The sequence below is a fragment of the Arachis ipaensis genome, chromosome B2 (assembly GCF_059453495.1).
Source record: "Arachis ipaensis isolate K30076 ecotype BB chromosome B2, ASM5945349v1, whole genome shotgun sequence".
NCBI classification, from domain to species: Eukaryota; Viridiplantae; Streptophyta; class Magnoliopsida; order Fabales; family Fabaceae; genus Arachis; species Arachis ipaensis.
The window spans coordinates 82,841,351-82,857,226 of NC_142437.1; the positions used below are offsets into that span (position 1 = coordinate 82,841,351).

The 15,876-nt window shown below is 32.5% G+C and overlaps 1 protein-coding gene and 1 non-coding gene across 2 annotated transcripts; both read left to right on the top strand.

The window, feature by feature from the left end:
* Positions 1-5,838: 5,838 nt before the first annotated feature.
* LOC148574616 (uncharacterized) lies at positions 5,839-6,849 on the top strand. The gene is made up of 2 exons (XM_088505922.1): positions 5,839-5,919; positions 6,385-6,849. Exons 1-2 carry the CDS (start codon positions 5,839-5,841, stop codon positions 6,847-6,849), a joined length of 546 nt encoding a protein of 181 aa, XP_088362048.1.
* Positions 6,850-15,206: 8,357 nt separating this feature from the next.
* On the top strand, positions 15,207-15,314 carry LOC148574617 (small nucleolar RNA R71). Its single transcript, XR_015906639.1, has one exon. It is a non-coding gene; the product is annotated as a small nucleolar RNA R71 (small nucleolar RNA).
* Positions 15,315-15,876: the final 562 nt, after the last annotated feature.

A 15,876-nucleotide genomic window follows, 5' to 3' on the forward strand; every position in this document is an offset into this window, starting at 1 on the left:
TGATATAATGAATTATAATTAATTAATTGGTATAAATTATAATAAATTATATGATATTAAAAAAATAAAATGAATACAAAAAATACAAAAGAAATAGAAGAATAGAAGACTAAAATAAAATAAATTGAATGTGAGTTTTTTTTTTTCTTTTTACAAATTTTATATCACATCCGCTTCAATAATAATAAATAAAAATACATCAACTTAATATCTAAGAGAAAATGATGAGATAAAATCATAACACAATTCTAAAATAAAAGTTTAAATTAAACCATAATATCATTGCACAACACAAATTAAAAGTAATTTCACACTACAATATACCACACAAATAGGTAAATAACTTAAGCTTAATTACGAATTTTTTACGGATTTTTTTTATTTATGTATACATGATAACACCATGGTCTATAAATGCTTAATGGATAATATATCATATATTGCTCTGAATGATGAGCACATGAGTTGAAGAGTGTGTGCTGATTTGTGTCCATGATAGTTGCCTTGTGACGACGCCTCATAGGAAGAAAAAGAATTGTTGTAAAAGCTACCCAACAAAAGAGTAATTTATAAATGAATAATATTTTCTTCTAGTATTTTTATAGTGGTAAAATAAAAACAGAAGGAATAAAATTTTGTATTTTTATATTAGAAATAGAATTTGATATTTATCCTAATAAAATTAAATAACTAATTAGCTATATTTAAATAAATAAAATAAATTAGATAAAAATATTTTTAAGAATTAACCAAATCAATTAGTCGATACAAATAATTAATATAATTAATTTTATTTGATTTATTGAATTCAAAAAAATAAATTAAAAATAATTGATTGAATTAATTAGTTGATATAATTAATTTATTATAATTGATTGGATTTAATGAATTAAAAAAAATAAATAGAAAACATAGGAGACAATAATTTTTTTAACTAAATTAATATGTATTTATTGTATTTAATCAGTATAAGTAACAAATCATTTATGTTATTATGTACCTTATAAATCAATGAATTAAAATAATTGATATAATAAATTATAATTATTTGATTGATATAAATTATAATAAATCGTGTGATATTTAAATACCTAATCAAATCAATTAGTTGATATAATTAATTTACTGTAATAAATTGTATTCAATGAGTTATAAAAAATAAATTAAGAAACACGCTAAGAAGTATCCCACGCTCATCATGAAGTACAGAAATTCAATTTTTATATAATAAAAATATACATTCTTATATATGTTATAGAAATATGATTTGATTCCATTAACTTGCTTATTTTTTTTAACTTGCCACCTATATTCAGCATGAAATTTTTATTTTTCTAAAATAAATTTAGAAGAGAGAATAGTACTTTTATTTTGGAGAGAAAATGAATTCATTAAAAATTGACACCTCGCTTTCATTAGTTGATAATGCATTAAATATTAATTTTATATAATTATAATAAATATATTTTCCTAAATTAGTATAATCATACATTATTCATTAAATGTTAATTTTAATATAAATATAATAAAGATATTTTTCTAAAATAAATTTAGAAGAGAGAATAGTGATTTCATTTTAGAAGAAAAATAAATTTATGAAAAATTGACACATCACTTCAATTAATTAGGAAAAAATACAATTTTAATATATAAAGTAGAAGTATATTATTATTATTATTATTATTATTATTATTATTATTATTATTATTATTATTATTAAAAATATTTTTGATTGATAATTGATAAGTAGTTTAATAATATATTAAATATGGATTTTATATAATTATAATAAAGATATTTTCCTAAATTAGTATAATTATGCATTATTCATTAAATGCATTCATTTTGGAGGAAAAATGAATTCATGAGAAATTCATACCTCACTCTCATTAGTTGAGAAAAAACTTAATTTTAATATATTAAGTAGATTATATAAATAGAAATACTTGCTAAGTATATATAAAAGAGGAGATATATAATTATATATAATATAATTATTATATATGTAACAGATATAAATTGTTATAATTATAGAGACTTACTATAATTATATTAAATTTAATTATGAATGTAAATAAATAAAAGTGATAATAATTAATATTATTTTTTTTCTTTTCTATATTTAATATTTACCGTAAATATAAAAAATATTGAGAAAAAAAGTAGATACTGACTTTATTTTATTTTATTTTACATCATGGATTTCTTTACTAAAATTAATGAAAGAAAAAAAATCTTTGTTTATATATCAATCTCAATCACAATAAATAAGATGAATCGATTGAGCAACTAACAAATTTAACGGGTAAATGTTATTTTCCATTTATGGAAAAAAGGAGGTAATATGCATGCGTATATTAATATAGAAAGAATATATACTCACAACTTTAAAATCTTCAAGAATATTCGATTGTATTATCCTTCAAACCAAAAAATTCATCCTTTATTTTCATTAAATATTTATATTAATTCAATTAGATGAGTGTTTTAATTAAAGAAAAGATTATTATTATTATTATTATTATTATTATTATTATTGAATAATAACGATAATTATCGTTATTAATATTAAATTAGTTATATATATATATATATATATATATTTATTGTTACTTCTACAATCGTGCAATAATATTTTCTTTCATTTGTTAACTAATTAAACTTAGTTATTTATATTAAATATATTTAATGATTACTAAAAATTAATCATATAATTATTATTATTAATAACCAATTTATATTTTTCTAAAATATTATTTTCTATCTTATTATTATTATTATTATTATTATTAATAATGTATAGGTCACTATAAAGATAATAACTTGTCACTAATAAAATTTTAGGATAATGAATAAAAAATAGAATTATATCAATATAATTAAAATAGTTAAAAATATTTCTGATTGATAATTAGGTTAATAATGCATTAATTATTAATTTTATATAATTATAGTAGAGATATTTTTCTAAATTAGTATAATTATGAATTATTCATTAAATATTAAGTATAATATTGTTATATAATTATAATTAAGATAATTTTCTGAAATAAATTTAAAAGAGATTAGTATAATTATAATAAAGAGATTATCTTAAATTAGTATAATTATGTATCATTGATTAAATATTAATTATAATACAATTATATCAATTAAAGATAATTTTTAAAAATAAATTTGAAAGAGAGAAATAGTGCAATCATTTTGGAGGGAAAATGGATTCACGAGAAAATGACACCTCACCATCATAAGTTGGGAAAAAAATTCAGTTTTAGTATATTAAGTAGATAGATTGGTATAAATTATAATAAATTATATAACATTTAAAAAGAAAATAAAATGAATAAGAAGAAAATAAAAATAAATAGAATAGATAGAAGACTACAATAAAATAAATTGAATGTGAGAGTTTTTTTTGGGTACATTTCATATCACATCCGTTTCAATAATAATAATAAATAAAAATACGTCAACTTGATATCTAAGAAAAAATGATGAGATAAAATCATAATACAGTTCTAAAGTAAAAGTTTAAATTAGAACATAATAATATCGTTACACAATACATATTGAAAGTAATTTCACACTACAATATACTACAAACAGGTAAATGACTTAAATTTAAATACGAAACATTTTTTATTTATGCATACATGATAACACCATGGTCTATAAATACTTCATAGATAACATATCTTATATAGTTCCGAATGATGAGCACGAAAGTTGGAGAGTGTGGTAGTTTGTGTCCACGATAGTTGCCTTCTTGCAACGACGCCTCATAGGAAAAAAAAGAATTGTTGTAAAAGCTATCAAATGAAAGATTTATTGGTAAACGAATGATATTTTCTTCTAGTATACATGGTCTTTTATAGTGGTAAAATGAAGATGGAAGGAATTAAATTTTATATTTTTATATTAGGAATAGAATTTGATATTTATTCTAATAAAGTTATTATTATTATCAATATAAATGGGTTAACAACTTGCCACTAATAAAATATATGTTCTCAAATTTAGATTCATGTACCACAGAAAAATACTATATATAGACTTTAGTAAAACAAAAATAAATATGTAAATTACCTATTATTAAGGTAATTTTTTAATAATGCATTAAATTTTGATTTGATACAATTATAATGAAGATATGTTTCTAAATTAGTATAATTATATATTATTTATTAAATATTAATTATAATATAATTATATTAAAGATATTTTTTATAAAATAATTTAGAAAAATTATTTGATATACGTGAATAGGGTAACAAAGATTTTTTATTATTATTATTACTATTATTGATATTATTATTATCATTAAAATTATTAAAAGTATTTTAATTGATAATTGATAAGTAGTTTAATAGTGCATTAAATATTGATTTAATATAATTATAATGAAAATATGTTGCTAAATTAGTATAATTATATATTATTAATTTAGTATTAATTATAATATAATTACAATAAAATAATTTAGAATAAAAAAAATTTTATTCGTTTTGGAGGGAAAACGGAAGCATGAGAGATCGACACGTCACCTTTAATAGTTGGGGGAAAACCCAGTTTTAGTATATTACTGTTGAATTAATGGCTAATTGTGATGAGAATAACAAATATATAATTGGTGGATTCTAATATCTCTATACTCTATACTACTATAGCTATGGTAACTAGAAAAGTATGGTTATCCTAAATCCTCCATTGTACATATTGTACAAATATTCTATTGGCTCCTCATATTTTTTTTAAAATTAAATATATTTTTTTAACAATACTTTTTAAAAAGCGGTTTTTAATTATAAAAATTCTTTAATTTTAAACACTTCTTAAATATTATAATCACCGTAACATGGTGATACTAAAATGATCTTATATAATTAACATTTTTAACAGTATTTTTTTTTTGTTTTTTGGTTGATATGGAGAAACTATTTTAGTACGTTGTTTCTTCCTATCATAACTCTCCTATCATTGAAAAACCCCAATTTCACTGCAGATAAGATGTGAAAGAACAAAATGTGAAAAAGCTAATCAAAGGCGTGCAGAGAGTACATTCAAAAAAAGAGATGTTAGAATTTTTCGAAAAATCTAAATCATAAGAAATAGTGGAGGTTTTACCTCGTACACTCATTTTCTATCTTCTCTTCCTTATCATTCCTAATATTTTGTAAGAAGTTCAAAAATTTATATTACGTGATAAAATATTAAAAATAAAAACTTTATTATAATGATAATAAATATATTATTATTTGAATTAAACAAATAATTGTCACTAATATATATATATATATATATATATATATATATTGTTACACATTAAAGTATATGTTCTTTTAATTTTGTTAAAAAAAAAAACGAAAAGTTGAATGTCATTTAAATATTTCCTGAATAGGGAAAGTATACAGAGCAACTGAATCAGAAACTCGAACATCTTCGTGCAATAGCGTCCTCGATGTGTAGTAGCTTTCATCAGATGTTGTGATTAGAATCCGACTAGGGTCGCTTATTTTGTTTTTATTTTTTAATTAATAAGAGTATTTAAATAATTTTATTTATTTTCGTCTCTGTATTTATCTTAACAAATAAGATATTAAAACATAATTCAATCTTACATATTTTACGCTAAATACAGTATAAAAACTTAATTTAGTTTATAACTTTTTGTATTTATCTTCTAGTTTCTGTCTATCCGTCTCAATCTCAATCTTCCTTTCAAACGCTATCTTATAAATACAGCGTCAACCATTTTTCCTTTCAAAATTTAAACCCTCTTTACTCATCTTCCTAAATGCTTACTAAAGCTTGTTCCATTGTTATATTAGCCTTGTGGATATGGCAAAGGGAAACAATGTTGCTCCTCATTCTCCTCTTGAGATAGCTACTTGTCTTTCTCTTGATCACAAGCTGGCCATGGCAAGTGTTATCAATATATATTAAAAATAGAAAATATATAATAAAAATTAATTAAATAATATATCTATTTATATATAAATGTATAGTAATTAATTTTAAATGTTAATAATATTTTTGAAAAAAAAAATATTTTTGAACTAAATTTTATTCTAACTAATATTATTTATTTGCAGTTATAATTAAATGTTATTTTTCTTTCACTGTATTCAAAATTACTATATCTATTATTAAATTAGAATACACTTTCTCTTATTATTATTAAGAAGAAGTTTCAGTACTTGTGCCATTAGGGTTAGTGTGCCATGAGGTTTTGTGTGCGCTAGGATTTTGTGTGCCTATTAAGGTTTTACCAATTGACCTACAATCACATTGACCATTCTGAGTGTAATTCAGAGAGGATTCCTTGTGAAAGAATATCTTGAGAGTGAGTGAAACAAAAACTATGGCTGCTGCTGATGTACGCAGAATTCTAATTTGTTGGGACCAAAGAGCGATGATGTGGTATGTCTGGAGGCAGAAGATGTTAGAGCCAGAATAGAAAATTGTTCTAAAAGCCTGATAGGTAGACTGATGGCAGATCGTGGATTCAGTGGAGGTACGATGGATGCAGCATTTGGTGCTATTTGGAATCACCCAGAAGGCCTACGGGTTAAAGCACATGGGGATAATGTTTTTCAATTCTTCTTTAACGATGAGTCAGATCTAATTAGAGTAGAAAAGGGTTCACCATGGTTATTCAAGCAATTTGTCATCCATCTAAAAAGATGGAATGCATCGAGAAAGATTGAAGATGAGGACTTCACCTTGATTCCAATCTGGGTGCAGATGTGGGGCATGCCAGAATTCTGTAAAACAAAAGAGGTAGCAAGGAAGATAGGGGAGCGACCGAGCGACTTGGAGAAATCATTGATGTTGCTACTTTTTCAATGAAAAGAAGGGAGGATAGGATTATGAAGGTTAGAGTGGTGCTCAACATTACAAAAATTCTAAAGCAAATCTATCAGAATTTATAGTCCAGATAAGTCGATATATGAGATACTGCTGAAGTATGAAAAAATAAGAACTTATTGCACTCTATGTGGCTTTATTAGATATGAAAATTGAATTTGTTCCAACCATAATGAATCTGCAAAGGAACAAGGAGAAAAAGAGAGCGATGGAGTGCAGAATTGAAGGCAGATCAAATCAGGTGGAGGGTCGAGGAGCAGAAAGAAAATTTCAATCCAAACCAGGCCAAGAGGGAGATAGGTCCAAACCACTACAACAAAAAACCTACACCAGTCAACCTCCTCGAAAGCTTTTCCAGACTTTCAATCAATGAACCAACCGGCAATACACCTAGTTTTAACCACCAAAACTCACAAACCCAAGCCTTAACACCTTCAGCAGTAGTCAAGCAAAACAATAGTCACAAATCAACACAAATGCACCATTCAAAGTAGCAAATACAACCTAACCAATTCCTTCACATAGAAATTCCAACATTATACCCAAATCCAACTAGCCACATAATTACCCAAATCCAACCCACATATACCCAAAATACATCACAACAATCCTACCCTGAACCAACTAGCCACATAATTCAGAACACCCAAGCACAGCCACAAATACAACCCACCAATTCCCTACTTCACATAACTGCAGTCGACAACAAAATAAGAAGAGAGGAATGCACAATAGGGACACCATGGGACTTCACATGCAGTTTTCATTTAGGAAGTAATAAGGGGCAGTCTGCAAGGAGTTATAAAAAACTTAAGCTAAAACATTTGGCTAGGAGAACAGAGGATAGAAAGAATGTACACCAGCTGATGGGAGCAAAAAGAAGCACTGGACAGTGGAAGCAGAGGCAGAACATGAAATAAATGGAGAGATAATGATGATAAATGCTAAACGGGAGCAGGGTGCCACCCCACAATTGGCACCCCTACGGTCATGAAGATGATAATGTGAAACTGCCAGAGTTTGGGAAAATTTCTGGCAGTTCACAACATCAAAGGGATGTCGATTTCCCATTCCCCCGAGATGCTGTTTCTCTGTGAAACAAAACAGCAGCCTCCGTATGTGGAGAGACAGTTTAGATTGTGTGATTTCTCAGAGTTTTATCATGTTGAACCTGTGGGAACAGTAGGTGGCCTATCACTAGCATGGAGAAATGGGACCAAGTGGAGATTATTCAGAGTGAGGAATTTTTCATTGCATTTTCAATAGAGGACAATGAACAACAAACCACATGGAAGATAGTGGGTGTGCATTTAAATAGCAATGATCTGATCTGGACTCAACAATTTGAGAGGTTGCTAGAAATATGTAGGAATCTCGGGGATAATTATATGATTTTTTATAGGAGATTTCAACGCATTTTAGCTACTCACGAGAAGGAAGGAGGTAGGAAGAAATCTGCCCAATCCATTTAAAGTTTCCAAGACTTTGTTAATAGGAGACAACTCTCTGATATAGGTTACATTGGAGAAAAATTTACATGGTGGAACAGAAGTTGTTAGGGGAGAGCTATTCGAGAAAGGTTAGACCGAGGGCTAATATCTACCAGACTCAGAGGGGAATATCCAATGGCAACAATCATGCACCTAGAAGATATCGGGTCTGATCGTAAATCTCTACTCTTGTGCTTAAACCCGGATGTTATTAAAAGTAAGCGGCATTTCAGATTCCAAGAAAGATGGTATGGTTCTGAATTAATTGACAAAATTGTGATAGAGGTTTGGAAGACACAAGTGATAGGTTCCTGGTGCACGAAATTGTGATCTCAGACAACGGCGCCAGAAACTCTGTACGCACGTCTTAATAAATCGCTTTTCATTCACAACTTCGATACAACTAACCAGCAAGTGCACTGGTTCGTCCAAGTAATAAACCTTACGTGAGTAAGGGTCGATCCCACGGAGATTGTTGGTATGAAGCAAGCTATAGTCACCTTGTAAATCTCAGTCAGGCGGATATAAAATAGTTATGGAGTTTTCAAAATTAAATAATAAAATAAGGATAGAAATACTTATGTAATTCATTGGTGAGAATTTCAGATAAGCGCATAGAGATGCTTTCGTTCCTCTGAACCTCTGCTTTCCTGCTGTCTTCATCCAATCAATCTTACTCCTTTCCATGGCTGGCTTTATGTAAGGGCATCACCGTTGTCAATGGCTACATCCCATCCTCTTGTGAAAATGGTCCAAATGCTCTGTCACAGCACGGCTAATCATCTAAGGTTCTTGATCATACTGGAATAGGATTCACCCTCCTTTTGCGTCTGTCACTATGCCCAGCACTTGCGAGTTTGAAGCTCGTCACAGTCATTCAATCCCTGAATCCTACTCGGAATACCACAGACAAGGTTTAGACTTTCCGGATTCTCATGAATGCCGCCATCAATCTAGCTTACACCACGAAGATTCTGATTAAGAGATCTAAGAGATACTCATTCAATCTAAGGTAGAACGGAAGTGGTTGTCAGGCACGCGTTCATAGGGAATGATGATGATTGTCACGTTCATCACATTCATGTTGAAGTGCGAATGAATATCTTAGAAGTGGAATAAGTTGAATTGAATAGAAAATTAGTAGTACTTTGCATTAATCTTTGAGGAACAGCAGAGCTCCACACCTTAATCTATGGAGTGTAGAAACTCTACCGTTGAAAATACATAAGTGAAAGGTCCAGGCATGGCCAAATGGCCAGCCCCCATGATCTAAGAACTAGGCGTCCAAAGATGTCTAATACAATAGTAAAAAGTCCTATTTATAATAAACTAGCTACTAGGGTTTACAAAAGTAAGTAATTGATGCATAAATCCATTTTTGGGCCCACTTGGTGTGTGCTTGGGCTGAACTTGAATGTTACACGTGCAGAGGCTCTTTCTGGAGTTGAACGCCAGGTTGTAACGTGTTTCTGGCGTTCAACTCTGGTTTGTGACGTGTTTCTGGCGTTTAACTCTAGACAGCAGCGTAGAACTGGCGTTCAATGCCCTTTTACGTCATCTAAACTCGGTCAAAGTATGGATTATTATACATTGCTGGAAAGCCCTGGATGTCTACTTTCCAACGCAATTAGAAGCGCGCCATTTCGAGTTCTGTAGCTCCAGAAAATCTACTTTGAGTGCAGGGAGGTCAGAATCCAACAGCATCAGCAGTCCTTCTTCTACCTCTGAATCTGATTTTTACTCAAGTCCCTCAATTTCAGCCAGAAAATACCTGAAATCATAGAAAAACACACAAACTCATAGTAAAGTCTAGAAATGTGAATTTAACATAAAAACTAATGAAAACATCTCTAAAAGTAACTAGATTCTACTAAAAACATACTAAAAACAATGCCAAAAAGCGTATAAATTATCCGCTCATCACAACACCAAACTTAAATTGTTGCTTGTCCCCAAGCAACTGAAAATCAAATAGGATAAAAAGAAGAGAATATACTATAAATTCCAAACTATCAATGAAACATAGCTCCAATTAAATGAGCGGGACTTGTAGCTTTTTGCCTCTTGAATAGTGTTGGCATCTCACTTTATCCATTGAAGTTCAGAATGATTGGCATCTATAGGAACTCAGAGTTCAGATAGTGTTATTGATTCTCCTAGTTCAGTATGATGATTCTTGAACACAGCTATTTTATGAGTCTTGGCCGTGGCCCTAAGCACTTTGTTTTCCAGTATTACCACCGGATACATAAATGCCACAGACACATAATTGGGTGAACCTTTTTAGATTGTGACTCAGCTTTGCTAAAGTCCCCAATTAGAGGTGTCCAGGGTTCTTAAGCACACTCTTTTTTTGCTTTGGACCTTGACTTTAACCGCTCAGTCTCAAGTTTTTACTTGACACCTTCACGCCACAAGCACATGGTTAGGGACAGCTTGGTTTAGCCGCTTAGACCAGGATTTTATTCCTTTAGGCCCTCCTATCCACTGATGCTCAAAGCCTTGGGATCCTTTTTATTTGCCCTTGCCTTTTGGTTTTAAGGGTTATTGGCTTTTTGCTCTTGCCTCTTGGTTTTAAGAGCTTTTGGCTTTTTCTGCTTGCTTTTTCTTTTTCTTTCTAAATTTTTTTTTGCTATTTTTTTTCTCTTTTTTTTTTCTGCAAGCTTTGTTCTTTGCTGCTTTTTCTTGCTTCAAGAATCATTTTTATGATTTTTCAGAATATCAAATAACATGTCTCCTTGTCATCATTCTTTCAAGAGCTAACATATTTAACATTCTTAAACAACAACTTCAAAAGACATATGCGCTGTTCAAGCATTCATTCAGAAAACAAGAAGCATTGTCACCACATCAATATAATTAAACTAAGTTCAAGGATAAATTCAAAACTCATGTATTTCTTGTTCTTTTGAATTAAAACAGTTTTTATTTAAGAGAGGTGATGGATTCATATTCACTACTTTAAGGCATAGTTACTAAATACTAATGATCATGTAATAAGACACAAACTTAGATAAGCACTTATCATAGAAAATGAAAAACAGAGAATATAAGAACAAGGAATGAGTCCACCTTAGTGATGGTGGCGTTTCCTTCTTGAGGAACCAATGATGTCATTGAGCTCTTCTATGTCTCTTCCTTGTCTTTGTTGCTCCTCCCTCATTACTTTTTGATCTTCTCTAATTTCATGAAGGATGATGGAGTGCTCTTGATGTTCCACCCTTAGTTGTCCCATGTTGGAACTTAATTCACCTAGGGAGGTGTTGATTTGCTCCCAATAGTTTTGTGGAGGAAAATGCATTTGAGGCATCTTCGGGATCTCATGGTGATGAGCTTCCTGCGCCTCTTGAGCTCCATGAATGGGCTCTCTTGCTTGCTCCATCCTTTTCTTAGTGATGGGCTTCTCTTCCTCAATGGGAATGTCTCCTTCTATGAAAGCTCCAGCTGAGTAACATAGATGGCAAATAAGATGAGGAAAAGCTAGCCTTGCCATGGGGGAGGACTTTTCAGCCATTTTGTAGAGTTCAAGAGAGATGACTTCATGAACTTCTACTTCCTCTCCAATCATGATGCTATGAATCATGATGGCCCGATCCACAGTAACTTCAGATTGGTTGCTAGTGGGGATGATGGAGCGTTGGATGAACTCCAACCATCCTCTAGCCACAGGCTTGAGGTCCAGTCTTCTTAGTTGAACCGGCTTGCCTTTGGAGTCAATCTTCCATTGAGCTCCTTCCACACATATGTCCATGAGGACTTGGTCCGACCTTTGATTAAAGTTGACCCTTCTAGTGTAGGGGCGTGCATCTCCTTGCATCATAGGCAAGTTAAACGCCAACCTTACATTTTCCGGACTAAAATCTAAGTATTTCCCCCGAACCATGGTGAGATAATTCTTTGGGTCTGGGTTCTTACTTTGATCATGGTTCCTAGTGATCCATGCATTGGCATAGAACTCTTGAACCATTAGGATGCCGACTTGTTGGATGGGTTTTGTTAGAACTTCCCAACCTCTTCTTTGGATTTCATGTCGGATCTCTGGATACTCATTCTTCTTGAGCTTGAAAGGGACCTCGGGGATCACCTTCTTCTTGGCCACAACATCATAGAAGTGGTCTTGATGAGCTTTGGAGATGAATCTTTCCATCTCCCATGACTCGGAGGTGGAAGCTTTTGTCTTCCCTTTCCCTTTTCTAGAGGATTCTCCGGTCTTAGGTGCCATCAATGGTAATGGAAAAACAAAAAGCTTATGCTTTTACCACACCAAACTTAGAATATTGCTCGCCCTCGAGCAAGAGAAGAAAGAAGAGATGAAGAAGAAGAAATGGAGGAGAGGGAGATGGAGATGTGTTTCGGTCAAGAAGGGGAAGAGAGGGTTTTGTTGTGTGAATTTGAAGAAGAATGGAGGGCTATATATAGGGAAGGGAGGGGGGTAAGGTTTCGGCCATATAGGGTGGGTTTGGGTGGGAAATTGATTTTGAATTTTAAAGGTAGGTGGTGTTTATGAGGTAGGTTTATGGGGAAGAGTGGGTGGATGTGAGTGGTGAAGTGGTGATAGGGAAGAGAAATTGAGGTGATTGGTGAAGAGTTTTAGGGAAGAGTGTTTATGGGATTGTGTAAAAGAGGAGTGAGAAGAAGTGAGTGGAGGTAGGTGGGGATCCTATGGCGTCCACAGATCCTGAGGTGATCCTGTGGGATCCACAGATCCTAAGGTGTTCAAGGATTTATAATCTTGCACCAAATTAGGCATGCAAAATGCCCTTGCACACAACTCTGGGTGTTCAGCGCCAGATTGGTGCTTGTTCTGGGCGTTGAACGCCCATTTGTTGCCCATTTCTGGCGTTGAACGCCAGAACCATGCTTGTTCTGGGCGTTCAGCGCCAGCTCTTCTCCAGGGTGCAATTCTGGCATTCAAACGCCCAGATGCTGCCCATTTTGGGCGTTCAGCGCCAGAACCATGCTCTGTTCTGGCGTTGAACGCCAGCCAGATGCTTCTTACTGGCGTTTAAACGCTAGTATGGTCTTTCTCCAGGGTGTGATTTTTCTTCTGCTGTTTTTGATTCCGTTTTCAATTTTTATATTTATTTTGTGACTCCACATGATCATGAACCTAATAAAACATGAAAGAACAAGAAAAATAGAATTAGATAAATAAAAATTGGGTTGCCTCCCAACAAGCGCTTCTTTAATGTCAATAGCTTGACAGTGGGCTCTCATGGAGCCTCACAGATGTGCAGAGCATTGTTGAGACTTCCCAACACCAAACTTAGAGTTTGACTATGGGGGCTCTGGTTGACTCTGTTTTGAGAGAAGCTTTTTATGCTTCCTCTCCATGTTTACAGAAGGGTAACCTTGAGTTGTAAACACAAGGGAGTCCTCATTCAATTGAAGGACTAATTCACCTCTGTCAACATCAATCACAGCTCTTGCTGTGGCTAGGAAAGGTCTTCCAAGGATGATGGATTCATCCTCATCCTTCACAGTATCAAGGATTATGAAATCAGCAGGGATGTAAAGGCCTTTAAACTTTACTAATATGTCCTCTACTTGTCCATAAGCCTGTTTTCTGGAATTATCTGCCATCTCTAATGAGATTTTAGCAGCTTGTACCTCAAAGATTCCCAGTTTCTCTATTACAGAGAGGGGCATGAGGTTTATCCCTGAACCAAGGTCACACAGAGCCTTTTCAAAGATCATGTTGCCTATGGTATAAGGTATTAAGAACTTTCCAGGATCCTGTTTCTTCTGAGGCAATGTCAGTTGATCCAGATCACTCAGTTCATTAGTGAACAAGGGAGGTTCATCTTCCCAAGTCTCAATACCAAATAATTTGGCATTCAGCTTCATGATTGCACCAAGGTACTTGGTAACTTGCTCTTCAGTAACATCCTCATTCTCTTCAGAAGAGGAATACTCATCAGAGCTCATGAATGGCATAAGGAGGTTTAATGGAATCTCTAGGGTCTCTAGGTGAGCCTCAGATTCCTTTGGTTCCTCAGAGGGAAGCTCCTTATTGATAACTAGACGTCCCAGGAGGTCTTCCTCCTTGGGATTCACGTCCTCTCCTTTCTTTACAGGTTCGGCCATGGTGATCAATTCAATGGCCTTGCACTCTCCTTTTGGATTTTCTTCTGTATTGCTTGGGAGAGTACTAGGAGGGATTTCAGTGATCCTTTTACTCAGCTGGCCCACTTGTGCTTCCAAATTTCTAATGGAGGACCTTGTTTCATTCATGAAACTTACAGTGGCCTTAGATAGATCAGAGACTAAGTTTGCTAAATTAGAGGTATTTTGTTCAGAGTTCTCTGTCTGTTGCTGAGTGAATGATGGAAAAGGTTTACTATTGTTAAATCTATTTCTTCCACCATTATTAAAGCCTTGTTGAGGCTTTTGTTGATCCTTCCATGAGAGATTTGGGTGATTTCTCTATGAGGGGTTATAGGTGTTTCCATAAGGTTCACCTAAGTAATTTACCTCTGCTATTGCAGGGTTTTCAGGATCATAAGCTTCTTCTTCAGAAGATGCCTCTTGAGTACTATTGGATGCAGCTTGCATTCCATTCAGACTCTAAGAAATCATATTGACTTGCTGAGTCAATATTTTATTCTGAGCCAATATGGCATTCAGAGTATCAATTTCAAGAACTTCTTTCTTCATAGGCATCCCATTACTCACAGGATTCCTCTCAGAAGTGTACATGAACTGGTTATTAGCAACCATGTCAATAAGTTCTTGAGCTTCTGCAGGCGTTTTCTTTAGGTGAATGGATCCACCTGCAGAAGTATCCAATGACATTTTTGCCAATTCAGATAGACCATCATAGAATATATCCAGGATGGTCCATTCTGAAAGCATGTCAGAAGGACACTTTTTGGTCAGTCCTTTGTATCTCTCCCAAGCTTCATAGAGGGATTCACCTTCTTTCTGTCTGAAGGTTTGAACATCCACTCTAAGCTTACTCAGCTTTTGAGGAGGAAAGAACTTGGCTAAGAAAGCCTTGACCAGCTTATCCCAAGAGTTCAGGCTATCCTTAGGTTGAGAGTCCAACCATATTCTAGCTCTGTCTCTTACAGCAAAAGGGAAAAGCATGAGCCTGTAGACTTCAGGATCTACTCCATTAGTCTTAACAGTATCACATATCTGCAAGAATTCAGTTAAGAACTGAAAAGGATCTTTAGATGGAAGTCCATGAAACTTGCAGTTCTGCTGCATCAGAGAAACTAATTGAGGTTTCAGCTCAAAATTGTTTGCTCCAATGGCAGGAATGGAGATGCTTCTTCCATGTAAATTGGAATTTGGTGTAGTAAAGTCATCAAGCATTCTTCTTGCATTATTGTTGTTGGGTTCGGCTACCATCTCCTTTACTTGTTTGAAATTTTCAATAAGGTTGTCTCTGGATTGTTGCAATTTAGCTTCTCTTAGTTTCCTCTCCAGAGTTCTTTCAGGTTTTGGATCAGCTTCAACAAGAATGCATTTTTCCTTGTTCCTGCTCATAAGAAAGAGAAGAGAACAAGAAAAG